The sequence below is a fragment of the Podarcis liolepis genome (genome assembly GCF_965112155.1).
Source record: "Podarcis liolepis genome assembly, chromosome: 1".
Lineage (NCBI taxonomy): Eukaryota > Metazoa > Chordata > Lepidosauria > Squamata > Lacertidae > Podarcis > Podarcis liolepis.
This window is the reverse complement of record NC_139554.1, coordinates 88,881,733-88,908,077: the sequence shown is the minus strand read 5'-3', so window position 1 is coordinate 88,908,077 and position 26,345 is coordinate 88,881,733. Positions and strand designations below refer to the sequence as shown.

The following is a 26,345-nucleotide window of genomic DNA, read 5'->3' as shown; positions in this document are numbered from 1 at the left end:
GTGACCAGCTTAAGCAATAATATATCACCTAAGCTAATGAAAAGACATTTTCATTAAATAATGGACCACATCACAGATTTAATTATCCCAGAGCAAGGCACTTGGTGCTTCATACAGACAAGGTCAATTACGTTATCCAAGAGAGCCAGTTTGAAATGTATTATGAATAATTCACAGACCCAGAAATTAGCTATAAAAAATGTCCCGGATATAATGTGGTGAAAACATTCAAATTCATTCCTCATGTATTTAAGATAATAGCCAAAGGACAATTATGGCCCCTTAACTGCAACACTAGTTAGGTGACAAAAATGACATTTGTACATTCAAAGCCATATTAAAATGTTTTACACTCTTTTCTACCAGTTTAATACAAAAGGACAACATGCTGGTTTTATTCTCCTTCCAGCCATTGTCTTGTTCTCCATTAAAGCAACCATGAAACCATAGTTTTATGCTCTTCTTTCAAAGGAAACAAAAGATAAATTCCCATTTGAGCAATGCCATTGAATGCATTCTTCCCAAGACATCAGAAATAATTGCTTTACTTTTTTAAAAATCATCATCATACTCATAACGCATTTAGACATTACCTGCCTCCCAGCTGGACAAACATAAGTCACTTGGATTTGACTTTCAAAAAATTGAGAAACTGGAATTCATTCAGAAACATATAACAACATTCTGAATAATGTTTGATGTTTTGGTGTGTGTGTGTTATTCTGCTGGAAGCCACCCAGAGTGGCTGGGATACAAATCATCATCATCATCTTCATCATCAATCATCATCATTAAATATGTTAAACTGAGAGTGGGCTGAAAATGACCAGGTGGTTTATTGTTCAATAGCCAATTTTCCAATTCTCATGCACATGTTTATTTGTAAGTAAAACACATTTAGATTAATAGGACTTACTCCTAGGAGAGTAGGTATATCCTGCCATCTTACCGGACAATCTTAAGTGGCCCGGGATATACTGTTTTATTGTTGTTAGCCACCCTGAGCCCGGCTTCGGCTGGGGAGGGCGGGATATAAATAAATTTTATTATTATTATTATTATTAGGCCAGTTGATTCATATAAAATAATAATAATTTATTATTTATACCCCGCCCATCTGGCTGGGTTTCCCCAGCCAGTTTGGGCGGCTTCCAACAAAAGATTAAAAATACATTAAAACATCAGTTATTAAAAACTTCCCTAAACAGGGCTGCCTTCAGATGTCTTCTAAACGTCAGATAGTTGTTTATTTCCTTGACATCTGATGGGAGGGCGGGTTCCACTACCAAGAAGGCCCTCTGCCTGGTTCCCTGTAACCTCACTTCTCTCAGTGAGGGAACCACCAGAAGGCCCTCGGAGGTGGACCTCAGTGTCTGGGCTGAAATACCTGGGCTCCTTCAGGTATACTGGGCTGAGGCTCCCTGGCTCAGTCAGTTTTGGGGGACAACAACACAGTTGTTCTCCCTTTTACTGAGGGACCCAATGAGACACATTTAAAAAAAAACACTTTGATATGGATTTTGAACTGAAAACTGCATTAGAACAATTGGGAACTCTGAAAGCCAGCAGATTACAAAGTTTTGAACTGCATATTAATTTTGGAGCTGTGCATCAGGTCAGTTCACACTGGCATTTGCAAAGATAAAACGCATTCTTAGATTTAGCTTTTGCTTTGTTTTTACATTGCCTTACTAGCATTCAGATTAAGTAAAGCAAAAGAAAGTGATATTTTCTCTGGAAGCAAAGAAAGCAAGAAAGCAAAGACAGTCTGCTTAAAAGTGTGGACAATGTTAGGCTGGTGAGCAATTAGATATGTTTAAACTTATCTAAGGTATTATCTATCACCCATTAGTCATTAAATTGGTACTTGTGAATATTTGGAAATATTTAGGTGTTTGATCCCTAGGGAAATGTTGCTTGACTGTCTGAAGAATGATCACAAACCATTGCCATAAATCCTTCCTTATGACTGACCTATAAAACCTCTATGAAAGAAAGGAAGAGGTAGCAAACAGATGGTATGTTGATATCACTGTCAGTGGAGCCTTTGCAAGCTTGCAAGCTGCATGTATACCCCCCCACACACACACCAAAAAGTGAGGCTATATAAAGTTCAAATAAGATCTATGTGTGTTTTTAAAGAACAGCCTAGAACATAGCACATGTTTGTTTTGTTTTGGCAGACAGCTTTTTGCCTTGACTGACATGCTACCTTTTAAAAAAGAAATAAACAAATCTTTGGGCTATATTGGTTAGAAAAAGGAGCCTAAGGCTGTTTCAAATGAAAGGTAAAAAATTGCTACAAAAGGCCAAGCTGGCTTGACATGTGATGACCTTAACTGTGTATTAAAACTAGAGTAAAGCTGCAAGTCTAGAGAATAACAAGCTTTTTCAGCATATTGCATCTTCAGAGAGACAACAGTAACCTTAGCTTTCTTCCTTTGACTTTGTAATAAGGTGTGACGGCCAAAGGAAATCTCTCTGGGCAGCATTTTTTTAGATGTCTTACGAGACAGTGGCTAATCCATCAGATGCCTTTATTTAAGTGTCTGTATTTAAGGAGTTGACATTTTGTGGAGTTTGAGCTTACCTGTTCTATTGGCTGTAAAAGGAAAGTTCAGCTGAATTTGAGAAGGTGTGGGTGAATTGTGTATCTAACAGGGCACAGGGCAGCCCAAGTCTTTCTTCTACTGGTGTCACTATCAGAGCACATAGTAGAAACTTGAAGGTAACCATGGGGACCCAGGTTGTAGGAGAGAATTGGATGAAGTCAACACAATTTCCCAGTACAAGATGAGCGGCAGAAGTCACAGCTTTGTACCCACTGAAACGTAATTCTGTTTGTGTAAACAAGTTTTGAGTACAAAAATGTACTGTCCGAAGCAGTCTACAGAGGCTTTCCAGCTGACAGTCTCATTTGTATGCATGAATATAAGCAGATGTTTTACATGGGACTGTTAAGTGGACCAGCTGTTTGAGAGTCATTGATGTATTCTGCCTAAATGCAAAGCTCTGTACTTAAGGCCACTTTGCCCTCTTATCAGAGAAGCCTTGAAGATGCAGAAACTGCCTGTATAGTGCTGACTCCTTGTTTTTACCACATCCTTGCACCCTACCTGTACTTAACAATATGCACGTTGATACTTTTGACAGTTTTTGGTTTTTGCTGAAAACCATATTGCAAAATTCGGAGAAGTGCAAAACCCAAGGAATGATTATGTTCTTATCCATGTATTAGCTTGAGGCATGCAAATTTGGTTTGTTTACTTTAAAAAGGAAGATCCTCCATCGTCACTTCTGAGTAAATATACATGGGGGATTGCTTTGTTAATTGAATATCCAACCAAATCAGTAGCTCCTCCTCCTAATTTTAATCCGAAAATGCTTCTTTTTTGGTGGATAATGGTGAATGCCACATGAAGTGGAGCTGAATTTGCTGTGGGGGAATGAGGTTTTGGAAGAAAATGATTTAAAAAAAACCCCACATGTTGGATGATTTATGCAGAGCCATAAGCTGGAATTAATAATTGTGCAAACATTGAAAATGTGATAACCCTTTTACATAGAATGTGTCAAAAAAGAAGAAAAGAAGAAGTGAAACTGGATTCTCTCTAGTACTGAGCAGGCACATATGAACTCCAATTCCTTTCCATGTATGTGGGATGGATCCATACGGCACATGGTTATGGCCTCTTTTAAAGCTGGGATGCGAAGACCAGTAACATATATTAAGTAGAAGAGATGAGTGCTAGAAAATTCATTATTCACTAGGTAAGAAAAACATTTCAAAACTGATTAAGATGCTCCATAAAGAAGATGGGTTATTGTCATGCTGACCTTTAAAATTGGTCAGGATGTATTGCCAAGAGTCTGCTGGGTACAGTATTCTATGAATTTTCTCATTTCTATTCTCTTGGCATTTTTTTTTTATCCTAGCATGCTGGCTTATAGCCAGTTCATTTCATGGTGCTGCCTATACATATGTTCTGCTACAGCTGCATTTTTCCAAACTACACAATCTTGCAGCCCTTGAGCACACCCTGGGATGACAAATGACATCCCCGCTGCTTTGACCAACAGAGACATAATTGCAGGTTGTGAGTAGGACAGCTGAGTCGTGATGGTGCAGTGGTTTGTATATGCCCTTAAGTTGTAATTGACTGCATTTGTTTATTGCAGCATGATTCCCCTTTCCACCACTTAGAACATTAACTACTGACATAATTGTAACTTTTCCAGCGCTGGAATTACTCAGAGGCTGACAGCTGTGTTGAATCAGCAATTATTTATTTACAGTTGCTCTTTAATGTATTTTAACACATTAGACTATAAAGAAGTTTAATGAGAGGTATTAACACTTTTGGTGACTCACCAAGTGTGGGACACAATTCCTTTGTTGGGACAAAAACAAGGGTAAATAAGTCCCTTCTCCGTTGTTGATGCTGGCATTTCATTTGGGGTGGTTTATTGTTCTGAGCAAGATCGGTTGGTACAAAATTTAGGGAATACTGGTGGATTTATTTATAAAGTACGGAGGAAAAAGGTTCCCCAGAATGTTCCATGCTATCAGAATGCATAGGTGGAGCAAAGTTATATATAACTTTGAAGGTCAAGTAAGTGGGTGGGAAGAGTTCGTGTTCCTTAAGTACATATCAAACAGGAAACAAAGTAGCCTTGCTTTCTTCTCCTGCCCTTATGATATATAACGGCCAAGATAGAAATAATGGTCAGCTCATATAAACACAAGGTGAGTGAAAAGGGGAAGGACCTGAAGAACATGAGTATAGAAGAGTGGTTCTTTCTCTAATGCACCTATTTGCTACTATGTGGGAGAACAGACATTTTAACTCCAGCCCTCACAACATGGATTGCAGGGATATATTTTTATAGTCAGTGGAGCTCCCTCCAGCAATGGTTGTTTAGGGGGTTGGAATCATTGTTTTGAATCACTGCTTGGTCTCAATCCCATGGACAAAGGGTATTTATTAAATTCAACCAGCATACTACAAGGAAATGCACAACTATAATGTACATTTAAACCAATTTTCCAAATGGATTGCACAATAAAAAATGGATTTGACTCCTAGCTCTTTTTCCAGGAATGGCGATGAAATAATGTATCTCTCTTTTCTTTGTGCACTAGAGCACTGCTGGCTCCATAGTACAAACATTGCTAGCCTAGCAAGAAAACATTTCAGCAAAAGGCTAAATATCTGCATGTGTGTTGACTTAATCCACATTTATACTTTTGGGTAATTGAGGCATATGAAGCAGAGTCTTCAGATAGACCTAGTAGAAGCATAATAAGCCTGTTTCTGCACTTCAGGGGGTAGCAAGCAAATTGTGATTGCTCATCCACTGCCAATATTATATATCCTTTGTTTAAATGTGATTATCTATCCCATTTGTAGTATAAACCAGTCATTACTCCTAGCACAGAGTAAATATACAGCTCAGGACAAGGTTACTTGAGATACGTCCTTATACACAGTAGACCACTGTGGTCTGTGGTAGAGTTTCACCTTAAGATTCCAAAGAGGTTGGACCATTCAAGAGATATTGGTATTATGAAATGAAGTCACTAGGTTGCAGGTGAAGAAATTAAGTTACAGTGGGCTCCAGTCATCATCTGGGTAAATTGAAGAGTGGGCAGCAATAGTGTGGGCACGGGAGAAGTCTGCCTAACTTTAAACTTTTAATGTTAGACAGTGGCATTCCCATAGGAGGCATGATATGTGAAAAGATAGATGGTTTGGGGCAGAGGGATGTGTAGTTTGGACTTACTGTAAATATCAACAATGTGGAAAATATCCTAATGAGAACCTCAGTGTAGCTAGTATGGATGTTATTGGAAGACAGCTCTCTCCCATCGTTTCTGATCACTGGCCATGCAGGTTGGGGCAAGTGGGAGCTGGAACCCAACAACCCCTGGAGGCATTGGCTATCCCTCCAAAAGTCATGTCTAAGTCAATATGTTGCAGGACACAAATAATACGAAAGAGAAGGAGTTTTTTGTTTTTGTTTTTAAGGGTAAGTCAGTCTCCATCTATGGCACCAGGCTTATGTCCATCTTGGTCATCAAAATGTACAAAATGGAACAAAATGGAAGATACTCATTGAGGAGTGAATATACACTTTTGTATAGTTGCAAAGAGCTCTTTAAAAGAATCCAGAAAGTAGACATTTAGTAGCCACTTACCTTAACACAGCTTTTGAGGGCTTGACAGTTCTAAGCATAGCAAATGCTTTAGATATTCCAGTCCATGTTGGAACAGTTATGTTTGTTTTGAGTAGGGAATAAATGCACTCTCATTCTTCAGTCACAGCAAACCCCTGCATGTTGAATTTCACTGTGGTTTTTATCTTAATGGAGCCTGCAGAAAAGAATCACTGACCCTTCTATTCTTCATGCAGTTCAAAGTGTTCTGTTATTTTTCAGTGCTAAGGTGTCTGACAGTTTCTTAAAACAGTGCCAACAGCTTACTGATGTTGATGAGGGGTTGTTTTTCCAACTCCTGAAAACTTTGTATAGCACAGCAAACCTATGGGGGGAGGATTGTGTTGCATTCCAATTCCGGTTCCACTACACCACTGCTTGAGTTTTCTGGGGCACCATCTCTCCTAGCCTCCATCCTTTCCTGTATGACCTGTTACTGCTTACTGTGAGATGCAGCTGTGTTAAAACATGCAGGGGGGTGCCTAGTGATCTGCTAATATTGCCTTATACTGAATCAGATCATTTGTTCATTTGGTCAATGAACAGCAGCCTCAGCAACCTTCCTAGCCTTGCCATTAAGACTATTCATGTCAAAAGAAGCTCATTTTTACTTGTCCCTTATATACTGTAGCAGGGGATTCACAATGTGTTAATTTTCTGCATCAGTGAAAAGCACCTTTAATTTACTTGTACCAATTGACTGAGAGTTCTTATGTTTCTGCCTGTGTTATGGTGCCCAATTATCAAAGAGCCAGGGAGCTTAATGCTAGATTCAGTTTCTCTCAAATTTCCTTCACTGGGCTGTCTGAAACAGCATCAGAAGACTCTCTGGAGAATCTTTCAAAGCAATCTTGACAAATATTCTGAATATAGCACTACTAAAAATATAAAGTTCCTGTTTATTTCTAACTGTGTAACATTGAAAACTAACTACAAAATTACTGGTATGTTCTTGCTACCTAAATTCAAAGTAATTCCATGTGAGCCATGTCAGATTTATATTCATACTATAAATGGTAGTGAGCATCGGCTCAGTGTGTAGGTTGAATAGCAAGGTGAATTGATCATGGTACCCTCCTATGTCACAGTGTGATGTCAATACCCCACCCATGAAGTCATGTGTAACTCTGTTGTCTATATATATTTCTGAATGGAATAGCTCTCTGTTTTCTTGTGATCCAATTCCATTGGCTACATTAGGCTGCTTCGAATGTTGCTGGCAAAGCAGTGAAAAGCTCTGGATTTTTGTTTTTGTTAAACACATTAGTGGAGGATAGTTTTTAAACTTAAAAGCTTTGTTTAAGGTTTGTTTGTGTGGTATTTTTTTTTAAAAAAATCCTGCATTTCTCTGCGTTAACAAAACAAAACACCAGAGATCTTCAGAACTCAGCAGGCAGCATTCTAGACAGCTTCATGATGTTAGACCTATTGGGAACCTGTTGGATTCTTATAAGGCCTATCAGAGGATGAAAACAACCTCAGTAGAATAAAGGATGTTGGGAAGCTGCAAAGTTTTTTATTTTAAAAAAACAAAACAGACAGACAAAAATATACACCAACTGGCCACCTCTTCATTCTTTACCTCTTCTTTAAGGTAAGTTATTTTTGCAGAGATGCTGGTTACTGTTAGGTGGATTTGTACCTGGTTGACTAACTGAAACCAAAGAAGGTGCTCACTAATGGTTCCTCATCATCCTGGAAAAAAAGTTGCAAGTGGAATGCTGCAGGGTTCTTTCCTGAGCCCCTTCCATTGAACATCTTTGTAAGCAACTTGGATGAAAGAATTGAGAGAATGCTCCTCAAATTTGCAGATTACGCTAAATTGGAAGGGGTAGCTAACGTCTCTGAAGACAGAATCTGAAGACAGATTGGAGAACTGGGCCAAAACTAAGAAAATGAATTTCAAGTTCTACATTCAGGCAAACGGAACCAGCTGCACAAATATGAAATGGGGGACACTTGGCTGGCAAGTAGTACATGGGAAAAGGATCCAGGGGTCTTAGTTTAAGATGAGTCAACAGTGATACAGCAGTAAAAAAAAAAGCTAGGGCTATTCTAAGCTGCATCAGCAGAACTATAGTGTCCCAATCAAGGGAAGTAATACAGTGGTGCCTCGCAAGACGAAAAACTCGCTAGATGAAAGGGTTTTTCGGTTTTGCGTTGCTACGCTAGACGAATTTCCCTATGGGCTTGCTTCACAAGACGAAAACGTCTTGCGCTTTTTTCTTAAAGCCGCTTGAAGAGGTGCAGTTGCGACAGACCGTGCTTCGCAAGACGAAAAACATCACAAGACGAAAAGACTCGCGGAACGAATTATTTTCGTCTTGCGAGGCACCACTGTAGTACTGCTCTAGTCTGCCTTGGTCAGACCCCACCAGGAGTACTGTGTCTAGGGGGAGACTGCCTACGTGGCATCAGGAGATTCTGCACTAACAAATGCAGCCTCCTCCTTGTTCACCAGCACAGCAGAAATCAGAGCCGTCTTAAGTATATCTGGCACGGTTGTACAAAGATCCCTCCGGCACCCTCCCGCCGTTTCCCAGAGTTGCTGACCTTTTTATGGCACTGCTGGCAGCTTTGTGAGGCTGGAGGAGGCAGGCAGCGACTGGAGGGCAGCTCCTCCGGTGGGGAAGAGGCAGAGGCTCTGGGCATGGTGCTGTTTTGGCAAGGTGGGCGAAGGCGGCGAACTGATGCCAGGAAGCGCCACGCCACGCCCAGCCTCCGCCTCTTCCCTGGTTCCCTCCAGAACTTGGTGTCCCACGCCACCTGCTTCTATGGGCAAGACGCCCCTGGCAGAAATACTTCTGAAAGTGCCATGACAGAATGAGGGAAGAGTAGCGACGTGCAGGTCAATGTAATTTTTTCTTTCATTTTTTGGTCCTGTGCTCTGGTGTGAGCCAACTGACTCACACCTACAGCGCAGAACCAAAAAAGTGCATCTTTTGGTCCTGCGCTTTGGCGTGACCATACCAAATATTTTTTTTTTTTTTTTTATAAAATTTTTATTGGTTTTACAAAATTTTTAAGAAAAACAGACAAACACTAAAAATGACAAACATACACGTATAGTTTCAAACATATTTTCATAAACCTCTTTTCTTGGACTTCCCCATACCCCCCCTCTCTGCATCCCAATGTCCAAAATTCAACTAGCAACTTCCAATTGTTACTTTCCAATCTTTAACATCTTAGTCCTCTTTTATAGTCTAACCTTGTATCCCTGTACCCTTTTGCTTCTGAAAACCACAACATTTTAGCATTCATTAAGTTTATAGTAGTCCTTAAGATAACTTTTAAATTTTTTCCACTCTTCTTCCACCGTCTCTTTTCGTTGGTCACGGATTCTGCCTGTCATCTCGGCCAGTGTCATATAGTCCATCACTTTCATCTGCCATTCTTCCACAGTGGGTAAATCTTGTGTCTTCCAATACTTTGCGATGAGTATTCTTGCTGCTGTTGTGGCATACATGAAAAAAGCTCTATCTTTCTTTGTCACCAGTTGGCCGACAATGCCCAAGAGAAAGGCCTCTGGTTTTTTAGAGAAGGTACATTTAAGTACCTTTTTCATTTCATTATAGATCGTTTCCCAGAAGGCCTTAATCTTCGGGCATGTCCACCAAAGGTGATAAAAGGTACCTTCAGTCTCTTTACACTTCCAACATTTGTTATCGGGCAAGTGATAGATTTTTGCTAGCTTGACTGGGGTCATGTACCACCTGTATACCATTTTCATAATGTTTTCCTTTAAGGCATTACATGCCGTAAATTTTATACCGGTGTTCCATAACCATTCCCAGTCAGCTGACATAATGTTATGTCCAACATCCTGAGCCCACTTAATCATAGCCGATTTAACTGTTTCATCCTGTGTGTTCCATTTCAACAACAAGTTGTACATTCTAGATAAATTCTTAGTATTGGGTTCTAACAGTTCGGTTTCTAATTTTGATTTTTCCACCTGGAAACCGACTTTCCTGTCCTGTTTAAAGAATTCCATTATTTGGCGATATTGGAACCAATTTTCTACTTTATACTTCAATTTCTCCTGACTTTGTAGTTTGAACTTATCTCCATCCTGTTCTAAAATTTCCCAATACTTCGGCCATCCGACCTCCATATTGAGTTTCTTCACTGCTTTAGCCTCCACTGGTGACACCCATCTAGGGGTTTTGTTTTCCAATAGATCTTTATATCTTATCCAAACATTGAACAATGCTTTTCTGACAATGTGATTTTTAAAGGCACTGTTAGCTTTATCATACCAAAGATATGCATGCCAACCAAAAGCGTTATTGAAACCTTCCAGATCTAAGATGTCCGTGTTCTCGAGGAGCATCCATTCTCTGAGCCAGCAAAAAGCTGCTGCCTCATAGTACAGTTTCAGGTCCGGCAGGGCAAACCCCCCTCTTTCTTTAACATCTGTCAATATTTTAAATTTAATTCGGGGCTTTTTGCCCTGCCAGACAAATTTCGAAATATCTTTGTGCCACCTCTTAAAGCATTCCATCTTATCAATAATCTGCAAGGTCTGAAACAAAAATAACATTCTAGGCAATACATTCATTTTGATTACTGCAATTCGGCCTAACATTGACAATTTCAAATTTGACCATATTTCTAAATCTTTTTTGATTTCTAACCAACATTTTTCATAATTGTCCTTGTACAAATTCTGATTCTTAGATGTTAAGTAGACCCCTAGGTATTTAACCTTCTTGACCACAGTCAAACCTGTTTCCTCTTGAAATTTCTCCTTTTCCATATCTGTTAGGTTTTTCCCTAAAACTTTGGTTTTTTGCTTGTTCAACTTAAATCCAGCTACCTGGCCAAACTGTTGTATTATTTCTAATACCTTTTTCGTACTAGTGTTTGGCTCTTGCAAAGTCAATACTAGGTCATCTGCGAACGCTCTTAACTTATACTGTTTAGCTCCGACCTGCACACCTTTAACCTGCTGGTCATTTCTTATCATGTTCAGCAACACCTCCAGAACTGAAATAAAAAGTAATGGGGAAATCGGGCACCCCTGTCGTGTTCCTTTCTCTATCTTAAGTTCCTCAGTCACAACATTGTTTACAATCAGTTTAGCTTTTTGTTCAGAATATATTGCAGCCATACCATTCTCAAAACCCCGGCCTACCCCCATCCCATGAAGATTCTTCTTCATAAAACTCCAAGAAATATTGTCAAAGGCTTTCTCCGCATCCACAAAGATCAATACTGCCTTAGTGTTTATATTCACCTCTAGCTTTTCCAAAATGTCTATTACATTCCTTACATTGTCTGCCAGGTGTCTTTTAGGGAGAAAGCCTGCTTGGTCCTTATGAATCTTCTGCATCAAAACTCTTTTAAATCTTTTTGCCAAAATGTCTGCAAAAATTTTGTAATCCACATTAAGGAGTGATATTGGGCGGTAGTTCTTGAGTTGAGTCTTTTCAGTCTCTGACTTTGGTATGAGTGAAATATATGCCTCTTTCCACAATTCAGGCGCCCTTTTTCCCTCAAGGATCTCATTACAAACTTCTCTTAGTGGTTGAGTCAACCATTCCTTCAGCGATTTGTAGTATCTGGAAGTCAGTCCATCTGGTCCCGGAGATTTGCCCAGTTGCATATTCTGAATGGCAGCCTCTATCTCTTGTTCTGAGATTCTCTGGTTCAAATCCATCTTACTTTGATGAGAGATGTTTTGTAATCCATATTTTCCAAGGAATTTGTCTATATCTTCTTCATTTTGCGGGCCTTGAGTGTAGAGTTTTTTGAAGTAACTTAAAAAGCAATTTCTGATTTCATTGGGCTTAGATATATTCTTTCCATCCACCTCAAGGCTTGTAACTGTATTTAGTTTCTGCCTTTTCTTCAGTTGCCATGCCAAAAGTTTACCACATTTATTTGCTGATTCAAAGGTCTTTTGCTTCATTTGCTTTATCTTCCATTCAATCTCTTGGTTCATCAATTCCATGTATTGTGTTTGATATAACTTGATCTCTCTTAAAATGTCTTGAGACTTTGGTTTTGTTCTTAATTTCCTCTCTCCTTCCTTTATCATTTCCAAAATCTTCTCTTTTTTCTCATTTTGTTTTTTCCTCTTTATTGAATTTTGTTGAATCAAAAATCCTCTCATAACCGCTTTACTTGCATCCCAGATCACTCTTTTCTCCACGTCGGTCCTCAAATTTATTTCAAAATAGTCTTTTAGAGTCTTTTGGGCCTTCGTGAGGATCTCCTTATCATGAAAGAGGGTGTCATTCATTCTCCATCTAAATTGACCAGTTATTGTGAGCTTCATCTCCATCTTCACGGCGTTATGGTCGGAGCAAGTTTTTGGGCAGATTTCCACTTTCTTAATCTTTGGAGCCATTCCACTAGTAACCCAGATTTGATCGATTCTGGTCCAGGTCATCATTGCTTGGGAGAAAAAGGTTCCCTCTCTTTCCAGAGGGTTCCTTGTTCTCCAAATGTCTATCAAGTCCATGTTTTCAGTCATTTCAAAAAAAGTCTTAGGGAGTCTCCCTTCTTTGGTGACTGTTAGTCTTTGTGCCTTGTCCATATTGGTGGAGACCACGCCATTCATGTCTCCCATGATTATCATATTGTAATCCAAATAATCCATCAACGTTTCATGAAGTCTCTTAAAGAAGTCGGATTTGCCTTCATTTGGTGCATAAATTCCAACAACTAGAAATTTTTCTCCTTGTACTTGTATCTCCACAGCCAGATATCTCCCTTGTTCATCTTTGAATATCATTTTTGGAGCCCATTTCTCTTTCACATATATTACCACTCCTCTCTTCTTAACTTTGTCTGATGAGATAAATTCTTGTCCTAGCCTTTTATTTGTAAGTAATCTCCTATGGGCTCTAGTTATATGAGTTTCTTGTAAACATATCAAGTCCAGTTGTTCTCTATTTAATACATGAAATACTTGTCTTCTCTTCAAAGGCCCATTGAGCCCATTACAATTCCAACTGAGGAATTGCAGAGCCATCTTGCTATTTTTCTGAGGCTCCTCCAACAGCTCCCAGTTGTTGCTCTTCTTCTGATGGTGGTGGTTTTTGTCCAAACGAGAGATTCAGGATGTCCAACGCTCTCCTCTGTTCTGCAAGTACGTCCACAGTCCCCTTCTGTAGATCCTCCTGGTATCTTGCCAAAAATTTGTCTTTATCTTGAATTGTCTTTATTTTCACCTTGTTTGCCTTGTAGTCAAATGACAGCCCTTGTGGGAATTCCCACCTGAAGCGGATAGAGTTTTTCTTTAGTAGAAGGGCTAAATCCTTATAAAAGTTTCTTAAGTCCAGAATGTATTTTGGGATGTCTTTGAAGATCTGTACAGCTGAGTTTCCAATTTGCAAGGCCTTTTCAAAGTGTAGTCCCAATATTTTGTCTCTTTCCTCCTTGGATCTGAGTGTGATCAAACAGTCTCTCGGGATCTTTCTGTTTTGCTTTTTGCCCAATCTAAAGGCAGTCGTGATTTTGAATTCGTCTTCCTGGAGGTCCCAACAGTCCACAAACTCCCTTGTCAAGTATTCCACAAGGTTGTCTCCTTCATTCTCCGGAATCAGTCTTATTTTTAAATTCCTCTCTTTCCTCTGTAACTCCCACAAGGCCAAAGTTGCATCATGCTCATAGACCTTCTTGGCGATCGGCTCTAACTTCTCCTGTGTCTCTCCCGCAGTAGCTTTAGCGTCTTCGGCAATTTGACGCGTAGTGGCGTTTTCCTCCACCAATTTATTTATGGATTCTGTATTCTGGTTTAGTCTTGCTGAAATTTCTGTTAGTTTTAGTGTATTCTCTGAAGTCTGTTTTGTCAGAGACTCCAGAGTTTGATTTATCTTGAGCAAAGCATCTGTCACAGCTTCCATGGAAACGGCTGCTCCTTTGTCTTGTCCTGTTGTTCCTGTTGATCCAACTGTTGCGCCTGAGATTGAGCCTCTTTTCTTTGCCTGTAGCTGCTGCAGCTGTTGTTGTTGTTGCTTGGTTTTGGCTCTTGTGACTATCTCCTCTTGTGCGCCACTCATGTCAAGGTCAGTTCCCACGGGATTTATTCTCCCTTGGAAAATTCCACTGTCTTAGGCCGTGCCGGACCTCACTTTGTCCCCTAGAGGGAGCAAATCAAAATGGCCATAGAACAAAGTTTCCAAGTATAGAAACAAAGGAGTCTGTCCAGAATGTAAAAAGGGAAGTTAACACAGTCAAAGTCAGTATTACTAAAAACTTGTTGCTTTAGATTGCCACAGTTGCCCAATTTATGCTACTTCTTCTTGTATTGTACAGTAGCCAGGCACTGTGGAAACTTTGTATCAAGGTATCACTTCACAGGAAAAAGTCAGTTCAGTATGGTACAAAGGCAGACCGTTTCATTTTCAGATGGATGAGACAGCAGAGGTTTTTTTGCTTCTAACAAATCATGCAGTTGTTGTTCAAATTCACCTCCCCTCTGCCCTGCTAGCTAGAGGGGAGATCAAAGGGTCTAAATGTCCGGTTAAGCTAATCAAGTAGCAGGTTTAAACGGATGCAGGTTTAAAGCTCCGTTGCTTTCACTTTCATGCAGTCGGGGGGAGGCAGACTTCCTTTGTTTAGATCTCCCCCGTTTTTAGCCCAATTTTTGAAATTTAAAAGGTCCCGGTTATATTTCAGCTCTTACTCACGGGGATTCAGTCCAAATTTTCTTTTCAGGAAGGAATCGGCGCTCTCCGCTTATGGCGACGCGGCTTCACTTCGCAGGCTGGGTAGCGACTCTCAGCACCGCGCTCACTCCCGATGTCGATCCGTAGCCTTTAAAAAGGCTCTTTCACGGTACCGGGGGGCGCAAAGGTGCCCACCGAGTCTCCTTGTTCTCAGGCTTCAGCGCCTGGGATTTTAAGGGTCCCCCGCTTGCCGTAGCGGGTAAGACCCGAACTTGCGAAGCAGTCCTTCTCCGGAGCTCGGAGCTAGGACCGCCATTAAGCGCTGGCACCGACCGGAAGCCGTGACCATACCAAATAAGCCAAAATGGGACATCTGGTGTTGGGATCAAAAGCTGGGGTGGCTCATGTCATTCCAGGGTGCCCCTCTTAAAGTGGGACACTTGGAGGGTATGAGGGCCCAGAACAGCCTTATGAGAAACATCTGAGGGAGTTGGGTATGTTTAGCCTGGAAAAGAGTAACCAATAGACATTTTCAACTATCTAAAGGGCTGTCACACAGAAGATGGAGCACGTTTGCTTTCTCCTGCTCTGAAGGATAAGACCCAAACCAATATATTCAAGTTACAAGAAAGGAGATTCGGACTAAACATCAAGCAGAACTTTATGGTGGTAATTGCTGGTTGATAGTAGAACGGACTCCCTTGGAAGGTAGAGGGCTCTCCTTCCTTGGAGGTTTTTAAGCCGAGGTTGGGTGGCCATCTGTCATGGATGCTTTAGTTGGGATTCTTGCATTGCAGGGGGTTGGACTAGATGACCCTCAGGGTCTCTTCCAGCTCTACAGTTCTATGAGTTTATGAAAGCAGGGGACACATCTGCTCCCTCAATAGATTTTACTTCCCCGACAAAAAGCTACTGGCCCCATTTTCTTGCAATTTGGTAGATTTAACACAATCAGGCAGACTCTTGTGCTCTGAAAATTTCATCTACTTTGTTGATTAGATTTCCCATTATAGAGAATGGGGACAGAAGAGCTGGTTTTCTACTCTGTTGGTTGGAATACTAGTTGCAGTTCAAAGCAGAAAGAGCACAAAGCAACTCAAGAATGTGTGGGGTACGATTCAGCTAAGTTGTTGCATGCACAGAACAAGGTCTGCTCATGCAATGGGTCTTTCTCACCTCTTGTCCCCCAATACCTTGCTATACCCTATAAATTTGCTCTGGAGAGCTGGATGAGCCTCCTGAGCAGGTTTTGGGGTGCACAAGGGGAGGAGAAAGGGAAAGTCCTATTGTAGGAGAGGACCTCAGTCCTCACATGCATACCCCATTAGCACTGCATTGAATTCTACCCATATCATTCCCCCCTGCAAAAAAAAGCACAGGTACAAACACAAGGCAAATTTTGGGTTCTATGCCCAGTAATAATAAATCGCGACATCAAGAGGTTAATCAAAAATGCATATAGCCTAAATATATATACTAAATATAAGATGGCATTATCACAGTACTAGTTAAGGTAACACACCATTCTTAAATATTGTCATTATGCAGCCAAGCTATACAGCTCAACAATATTTTCTCAAAATATGTTTTCTATAGCTGTTGGTATACCAACAATCCCAAAGACTTCAGCGCTAGCACACCAGATTTCAAAGATTGGCTAGAAAGATGATACTTGGCTAACTATCCATCACTGACAACAGGCAAGATGAACTGGACTACCTTAGTCAATGATAGGAGGATTGCATGTCATTCGTTCAACAGCTGTTGCTTTTCTGGAAATGTAAATCTTTGGTCTTTGAGGCTGCAGTCCCACTATACCATTTACTTGAGAATAATCTCCATTGAACTCAATGGATTTTACCTCTGAGAGGATATGTACAAGATTGCCATGTTAGGGATTCTGTTAGTCTAATAGATGATTGCAAAATGTGACTTTGCAAGCTGGCTTGCAATTTTGTTATTTTTCTATACTCTTCTATTTTGTCAGGTAGGGTATACATAAATGAAAAATAAATGCTTATCAAAAATGTGTCAGGAATAGTGACAAAAATAGCATCTCTCCCCCCCCCCCATTCTCCCGCACACCATCTAGCAAGTAAAAACATGACAGTGTCATTGCAATCCAAATTTCCAGCCTCTTATACCACTTGGGTGACTAGTATTTATAGAAATAGGAAAACTCAGAAGTCTGACAATATCACATACAGCTTTTCAGTTACTAAATGTTACAGAGAAGAAAGATAGATCTAGGGCAGCTTTATTTTTGCTGCAGCAGCCATACATCTTTCCTCATGTGCAGGAATTAAATAAAGAGGTCAGGGGCTGACAGTTATGTATCTTCTATCAAACTGTATTGGATGAGGGGGGGTTGATGACTACAGAGCTTGTGTGGAACAGCATTTGTTGAAACAAACTCTCCATAGCTGTTCTGCTTTTTGTATCAGCTTTCTTTTCTTCCCATCCCCTTTGCTTTCTCTTTTCTGAGCCCAGTTCTCTCTTTGCTGCGCCTGATATAAAAACCTTAATGTGTCTATTATGAGTGAATTCTCTGTCTTATAGAATGGGAATTGGGGTGGGGAGAGATATAGCAACTCTTAATGTGCTTATCGGTGCAATCAGTTTCCATCTGCTATTTTGGACAAAATAAATATGTTATAGAAAATAACATGAACATTGAATCAAGCTGCAGTGCTTTGCCACAAGTGGTTTTTTATTCATAGACACGTAAAGTTAAATTCCTGCTGTGCAAGACCATGGGTGGCTTGCAGAACTTAATATACTCTTCATGAAGAAAGAAATATCTTAGAACTTTCAGTGAAGAGAAGGAGATTTGTTTCTTTCAAATTCAACCCTGTGCTTTAAAATTGAGAATAAGGGAGTAAGACAAATACGAGTATTACTTATGGTTGTGTTGCATCTCCTTCTCCCCCACTCCTGACCAAGAGCAGGCAGGTCTGATCCTGCAGAGTGCTTCTTCCTTCTGAATAGCAACTGATGCTGTGCAGGACTGAATCCTTTCATGTACCAAATGGGGTTATATCCTGGGTGGTGCTGCTTCTTCACAAGTGGCCTCCCTGTGGGGTGGTGGTTCAGGTGGACGAGACAAGGAGAGGCTTGGCAGGAAGAAGTAGAGGTTGAGCAGGAAAGGTATCCACTCATCCTCACCCTTGCCTTGTCCCATGAAGACATGGTAGCCTTGGAGGTCCCTTTTTTTCATGGTTTCTCCTTATTTTTGCCCATTCTGACCTCTCCTTCCTATGCCCTGACAGCCCTGCATCACTTTGTGCCATCCTGTGGTGAACTGGGGCTATCTTAACCCAAGTCACCTGATGCCCAGATTCCCCCAAATCAGCCGACTTTGGTTCAAAACTGAGGCTTTGGCTGAATCCAGCACACAACCCTGCTGTACGGGCCTGAGGGAGTGGTGCAGAGGTTGTTGTTGTGTGTGTGTGCGCGCGTGCGCACGCACGCACACACGCATGCGCCAGAGTCCATCATCCCTGACCATTAAATATGCTGGCTGAGGCTGATGGGAATTGGAATGCAACAACATTTGGAGCAGGCATAGGCAAACTTGGCCCTCCAGATGTTTTGGGACTACAACTCCCATCATCCCTGACCACTGGTCCTGTTAGCTAGGGATGATGGGAGTTGTAGTCCCAAAACATCTGGAGGCCAAGTTTGCCTATGCCTGATCTGGAGCATATCGGGCTACCCCTGCAACAATGTATAAAGCATAAGTAATACACTTTTAAAATAAGTCAGCTAGGAAAATTATTTATTCTTCTCTTGACTAAAGGAAATTTCCCTAATGTCTCAAAGGTTTATCCCTTTTTGCTGTGAGTTCAGATGCCACCTTTTTTAAAAAAACAACAACACCACAATGAAGGGATTGTGGATCCCTGAAAACGCCATCTTTGAGGAGAAATCTCCAAGATGTTAATTGTGTTATAACTGTTCTAAGAATTTGAATTTGAAACTTGTTATGTCTACACACAGCATTGGCAAATTCCAAGCATGTAAAAGTAAATACATATATGTTGGGTAGCCATCTTGTGCTAAATAAATTGAATCATGCTTTACTAAGGTCTACGCAAAAGGTAGGTGGCACATGTGTTGTATCTTTTGCCATTGAGAGCCAGTGCCTTAGAACAGACCCTTTTTGCTGGAAGTTTTGTTTTTATTTTGGTCCACTTAAGGTGTCTGTGGTAAGCATATATGAGGGCACACTGTGGAGCAACAAAAATACAACAGTATAATTATATTGCTTCTGAACAGCATGTTAAGCAAATACACTCAAGGAATAGCATAATTAAATCCTTCTAAAGCATGTGTTAAAGTTCTTTGTTGAACCTATATGAGGGTCTCTATGACCCTCATTCCTCTCTTTATTGCGGTTCAAGTGAGTTACTATTTCATTTCTTAGTGGCAGAATCAGATGCTACAAGAGATACTTAAAAAGATACATTAGACCATAGAAGTCTATTCCCTATCCTTTGTCAGATAGTTCCCTCCAGTGTATTAGCAAGTTCTCTATTTAGCCTGGTTTTAAATGACTCAAGCTTTGGCAAGTCTACTACTATCAAAGACTTTCATATATCTTTTGGTTGGTTTGGTACAATAAAATAGACATAGTCAAACACAGAGAAGACGTTATAAAACTGTTCATTCCTAATACCCCAGCGATGGCTGTTTATCATATGATTATGCTCTAGTTTAATGATCCTATCCAAGAGGCAATAATATGCAGCTTGACTTTGATTAATGTTCACCATTATTTCCTAATAGCCACACAAAGTTGTATTTTAAAGCTAAATATTGTCTTCCCCCGAATTAGCACATTTTTAATTAGGCAGATAACTTCTGTCGTGTCTATTTAAATTGTCAGTTAAATTAGATTGCTAATCCTAAATACACTTGGATGTTCCTGCAATTTCTATAAAACGCATAGCAAACAGTTGATTGGGCAGGATCTGGTGCACTCCCCCCCCCCCCGTTAGCCCTTCAAGGAAAAGAAAGACTCATCTTGTAGAATATCAATTGGTTCCAAGACTAGGTAGCACTAGTAGGTATAAATTAGGAGTGTGCCCCAACCACAATGTTTGGCTCAAACCCTAATTCAGGGTTTGTCTCAAGGGTCTGAGTCCTCTTTCTTCCCTCCACCCTTTTCCTACTGGGAAATTTAAACATGGCTATAGCCATTTGGGGCTTTTGTGACAGAAGTGAATGGAATTTACAGGTATAGACGCCTTTTCAAAGTGAATAAAACTTGCCAAATAGGTCCAGAGGCTTTTGTGCTGGCTGTCGTTAAAGTTGGTTTGCTTTTAAAAAGAACAGAATCTATAACTTTTTCATATGGGGCAGGATTGGTTAAAATTTGTCCCTTCTGAGGCATGGCTCCTCCAATTTCCAGAAGAATATTTGCAGTACTTGTCCCACAAGGGCAGCCATCACAGTTTTAGGATGGAAATTCCTTAATATCCCCAAGTGTTCTGTAAGCAATATGCCTGAGAAAAGTGTCATTGAGTAAGAAACCTGCCAGACTGCAGATGAATTGGTCCTGGGCCATTTGTGTGGGCGTCTCCACTCCTATTGATCAGCCCGGACACTGAGGTCCAGCTCTGAGGACCTTCTGGTGGTTCCCTCACTGTGAGAAGTAAAGTTACAGGGAACTAGGCAGAGGGCCTTCTTGGTAGTGGCCCTGTCCTGTGGAACGCCCTCCCATCAGATGTCAAGGAAATAAACAACTATCTGACTTTTAGAAGACATCTGAAGGCAGCCCTGTTTAGGGAAGTTTTTAATGTTTGATGTTTTATCATGTTTTAAATATTCTGTTGGGAGCCGCCCAGAGTGGCTGGGGAAAAATAAATTATTATTATTATTATTATTATTATTATTATTATTATTATTATTATTCCTTTAAAGATGATTTTGTGACGAGAAGAAGTAATGGGTTTGTTTTTTGAGTAAAACAATTCCTTCTGATTAGTCACAGAGGAGTTCTTCCTCTCAACCTTCTTCATTCTCATCCTGACATCATCCATAAACTTAGAGACATAAGATTTGCTCTTGCAAAGCTATTCCCTTCCTGAAAGCACTGGGATTGGAGAGCACTAGTCATAAAATTGCCTTTGATTTCATAATGTACTGATCTGTCACAAAGGACCTCTCCCTCTATACCTTTTCCCCACACTGATGTCTGCTCTTCCTTCCCTCATTATTCTGGTGTTATAGTAAGCTTAAACACAATACATTCACTTTCAGCAACTGCTTTTCTGCAGCATTTTGTATGTGCCTGTGCATGTCTGGATTGATGAGGTGCCATGGAACACTTCAGGGTTCCTCCCTTTGAATTTTACCATCTCATAGAGATTCCACTTTGCCTCTGGCAAGCCCAAAATACCTCTGAGGTTTCCCATTTTGCTCCAGGATTCTTCTTACTCTGATGCACACCCCTGCTAGCTGGATGATTGGTTTCCAGCATAGAAAGGGATAGGAAGGTATCATAGTTTGCCATCATCTCTCTCTCTGTGTGCTGTAATTGTATGCAACAATAATTTAAAAAGAATGTGTTGACAGTAATACACATTAATATTCCAACTTGTATTCACAAGTTCGAAAAATGCAAAATTGAAAGATATATGCTAGGGGAATTCATATTGTCGTCTTTTCTGTTTTTATAATGAGTACCATTGGGCATTAGGCAAAGCCCTTGTTTCCTAATTTGTGATGACCTGATAATAATTCTTCTCTCTTTGTTTCATTGTTTGCAATACTGAAATTTGAAAGCAATAGGATCTGTGGGAAAGCAGTGGGCATTGCAAACCTGACTGAGTGGTTTGCTGAAGCTTCTCTTAATTAGTCCACTGCAATTAGTAATTAACCTCGTTTCATGTTTCATGTTTTTTATTATTATTAAAAAAATGTTGTTATGAATACATATAATGCAATTAGCTCTTGCTAACATTTTCAATAGACAAGAAGCTAGCCTGCATAAAATTCAAACCATTTTTGCATGTCAGTTCTTTTATTTTTCATGTATCAATACCTAGCTACATTTATAGCTGATAAATGAGTTAAGGAGTAGAGATCAGAAAGTTCTATTTCAAAATGTTAATCTTTGGAAAATTTTCATTCAATGGCTTTGGGTTTCTTTCTGCCTTTTTTATTTCATGGATCTTACTCACCTACAGTCCCCCAAGGCCCAAACTCCAGCTATTTACATATGAAATTTCCTGATTTATTTAGTCTTATTTTCATTCTGCAAAGTTTGTCTCAAAACTCTGTATAAGGTATATCTCTGCCTATGTCTATATCTCTTCTAGGAACTGTGCATACTCCGGGCAACACGGGGCTGAGTCATGTACAACTAATAATTATATTCAGTGATTTTTTTTTATGGGGGGACACAGGGGTACGCATACCCCTAAGCATTTTATAAATCTAAGTTTGACCTCATCGAGGGACTGTATTTCAATATGAGTAGGAAAATGAGAGTACCCCTAAACATTTTTTTTAGGGGAAAAAGCACTGATTGTATTATTTTATATTAATGTGTTGGCAGCGTAAGCTGTAGAAGCCATTTTTTATTCTATGTTAGTCAAGTTAAATTCAAGCAAGTTTATATTGGTATTTATTGGCCATTGCTAAATGTCTCCAAAATGTAATACAGGTGTTTCAAGAAAGGAGATCCTTGTATTGCATGGGGTTGGACTAAATAACCCTTGGGGTCCTTTCTAACTTTACAATTCTATTATTCTAATAGTATTCATGACCATTGCAATAGGGTCTGGTGTGGAAAACATTTCAAATAAAGATCCTCAAATTAGGAGCTCTGTGAACATGTGTTTAACACAACACATTGTATAGATGTGTGCGTAGATACACAAGTAGATCTGGTAATATTACGCTGCTCACTCAATGAGGGATGGAGCCTCTAGCTCCATCATATCACTGTCCATGGCAGCCCCACACATTGGAGACCAAACATCTGATGCAGGGAGCCAGTTGTACTAACATAGGCTCCCTACACAATTTAGAATTGGCCATAGTCAACATTGAAACTTAGCCTTACCAAAATACTTGGCTCAAATGAAGTCCTGCAGTTACTTTCAAACTTTCCTTCTACCCACTTCCATCAGTTGTCAGCATAGTTAAGGAAGCCTGGTGGAATTTTACACTGCTAATAACAACAACTTTATTTTTTTAGATGCCACCCATCTGACTGGGCTGCCACTTTGGCTGGCTGTAAATGTACATAATGAATGTGCAGTTATTCTTTTTTCATATAGGTTTCTAAAAATGCAGTGCTTGATTAGAAACTCTACCCTTACAACTATTCGCATCTCCTGTAGACCAGAGTTTAGCCAACATGGTACCTCCAACCTGGCCATTGGACATGTTGGCTGGGGCTGATGGGAGTTGGAGTCCGACCACACCTGTAGAGCACCACATTGGCCACGCCTGTTTTTGGCACTTCCTCAAATTGTTCTGGGAACTAAATGGTTTTATACACCTCTGCGATACAACAAGTAACTTTCCCTTTTTAGAGAATACAGTGGTACCTCCAGTTACGAATTTAATTCATTCCGGAGGTCCGTTCTTAAGCTGAAACTGTTCTTAACATGAGGCGCGCTTTTGCTAATGGGGCATCCCGCTGCTGCCGCTCCACTGGCATGTGACTTTCGCTTGCATCCTGGGGTACCTACAACTAGGGGCATCTGCTTCCGAGTTAGCGGAGCTCATTACCCGAAGCATTCGTAAGGAGGACGGTACGTAACCCGAGGTTCCACTGTAGTTTGGTGATATCATTCATTTAAATATATTTTAAAACATGGGATGCTTTGAAATCACCACTCTCTTAGTTAAGATCAGGATGTACAAAGACATATTAGGTATGGCTGAATATGTAAATTTGAAACATTGGATTCAATATGCTGACCTTCAGATTTCCAATGTTTATTTTAAATCAGATTCAAAATTATATTCCATCCCAGCTGTAGCAAGAACAAGGACTTCTTACATCTTTTCCCGATTTGCCTACTGACTTCAGATTTCTTATGGCAGTTCTGCTCTTTTTGTTTCCCCAGATGGAATGCCATTTGTTTGGTGGGTTGGTCGAGCCAATGAGAAGCATCCTTACTGGGGAGGGTCTCCTCCTGGAGCCCAGCGCTGTGCATGTGGACTGGAGGAAAGCTGCCTGGATCTGAGATACTTCTGTAACTGTGATGCAGATAAGGACGAATGGTAACTATGGAGATTTGCCCTACACCAATCAAACAGAAGTGAATAAATTAATGCATAAACTTATGAAAAGGGTTGTGCAAGTTTAGTAGGAATAAAAGAGGGTGGATTCTGAGCTTCCCATTTTTGGATCTCTGTTGTGATTGCTTTGAAATTGCAGTGCTGGTACTAACCCAGAAGACCTTCAGAGAGAGTTGTATACAATTTTATGGCCTAAGGTTTCAGTACAGTATGTTTTTAGTCTGCATCCAGCTCTATATCAGTTAATTTCCAGAAGGCTGACCAAGAGCACTTTTTTCTACCACTCTTGCATCAAACTAGGACTACAAAGGCATATACGGCATTCTTGATGGGCATTCCCAAACTATGTAGAATTTCTACCCCCAGAGGCAAGCCAAGACCTGAACACCAACACCTTCTGGGGAAAGTATATACCTTTGGGTTTGCCAGCTCTTCTGCCTGAAATGCAGATTGGTCTCCTTCACTGAAATGAATGAAGAGCTCCATGCGTGGGAATGACCTTGTATATATACTGTATGAATGCATTTTCATTTCTGGTTTCATTCTCCTGTCTGCAGTAAATATGTCAGCATCGCCCTTGAGCCAGTGTCACCAACTGGACTCATCCACTTCAGCCCCGACTGGGCTAGGCGAGCTGGGTAGCACTTCCAGAGACCACCTTCTGCACAGGAACAGGTCAAAGTGCTGTCGACTCACAGCTTAGAGTTGTGAGCACCGGATTCACTTCCACAAGAAGACAGTCACAGATAGGTAGCCGTGTTGGTTTGCCATAGTCAAAATAAAAAAAATTCCTTCCAGTAGCACCTTAAAGACCAACTAACTTAGTTGGTCTTTAAGGTGCTACTGGAAGGAATTTTTTTAAGAAGACAGTCGTCACACAGCAGAGTATAGCAGAGTCTAGCAGAGCATATAAACGACTTGGAGAGCAGCTCTGTAGAATATCTTCTTTATTCTATAACTACAACTATAATACACAACTATATACAGAGTTAAATGAGGTCTAAACTAAAAAACTGAACTGCACTGAGTGTCTGCAGCTGCTCTTAGCAGCAACCTTATCTATACACACAATCTCTAACACTCAGTCTCTCTCTCTCTGACACTGACTGACTGACTGATGTTAGGCTGGAGCGGAATAAGTAGAGAGCAGAACACCGCCCCTCCTCTCTGGAAAATCACCAGACTCATCAGCAGATTCTTGGATATGGGAGGGGTGAAATCTCCTCAAAATATATAATTCTCTTGAGCAAAGCAGTTCCACAAAGTATAAGTTTCTGCATTACCTTCAGTTAAATAATTTATACAGTATTTGGTTTGGAATTTTTGGAAGGGAAGAAAGCTGAAAAACAGCACATAACAAGTAGAAACTCTCCCATCTTCAAATTGTTACACTTTGAAGAATAAAAATTCTTCAGTTTTGACACCTGTCCTATATTACAGAAAAATTATAATACAGTAAGAAAATGGTAAAGTTGGGGGGAAATAGATTTTGTAGAACTGGAAAATGAATAAAAAACCCCACAGTTAAAATTATTTGTGATATATAGAATAGCTACCATCTATCTCTTTCTTCTACCATAGAAGCCATTCTGTATCACAGATAATTTTGACTGTGGTGCTTTGTTCATTGTCTATTTCTGCAATATCCCCCCTTTTTAGTTCACCACAGATTTATGCTGCACTAGTATAATTTGCCATCTATATCAATCAGTGTCAGTTTTGAATGTGTCTGTTCTATCTGGCTTCCACATTAGTCTGAAATATTTTATTAAAAAATCTGCACAAGAATATATCCCCATGTATGCGTTTTTAAATATATATTTATTCTAATGTACACATTTGCTTACAAAATCCAAGAGATAATTGCAATTTGATCTGCACATTAGTCTGGGAGGTGTTTATCAGGTCAATATGCATCAGAATGCACAGAAATTGAATTCCTCAAGCCACCCTGGCAGGATTCCTTCCTTTATAAGGGAATGAGCTCAGTGTTGCAGTGGTGGAAAGCATGGTTAAAAGTTTAATTAACAAGTCTTCCTGAAGCAGAATGACTTGTACAAAGGCATATCTTCTCTCACTACCCTATTAGAGTCTTTTGAGAGTGTCAACCAGCATACTGATAGAGGTGATCCAACTGACATTGTGTACTTAAACTTTCAAAAAGCTTTTGACAATGTACCTCACCAAAGGCTCCTGAGTAAACTTAGCATACATGGATTAAGAAGAGAGGTCCTCTTATG

The 26,345-nt window shown here is 40.2% G+C and overlaps 1 protein-coding gene across 3 annotated transcripts in view; it reads left to right on the top strand.

Annotated features, from left to right (window-relative positions):
- Nucleotides 1-26,345, top strand: part of CNTNAP5 (contactin associated protein family member 5) — a 317,753-nt gene that overhangs the window by 233,300 nt on the left and 58,108 nt on the right. For all 3 annotated transcript variants that reach the window (XR_014522322.1, XM_083488630.1, XM_083488631.1), the window contains one exon: nucleotides 23,931-24,087. Coding sequence is in view for 2 of the 3 variants with exons in the window: in XM_083488630.1 (XP_083344756.1) it covers nucleotides 23,931-24,087 (157 nt within the window). In the remaining variant the exon portion in view is untranslated. The remainder of the gene's footprint in view (nucleotides 1-23,930; nucleotides 24,088-26,345) is intronic.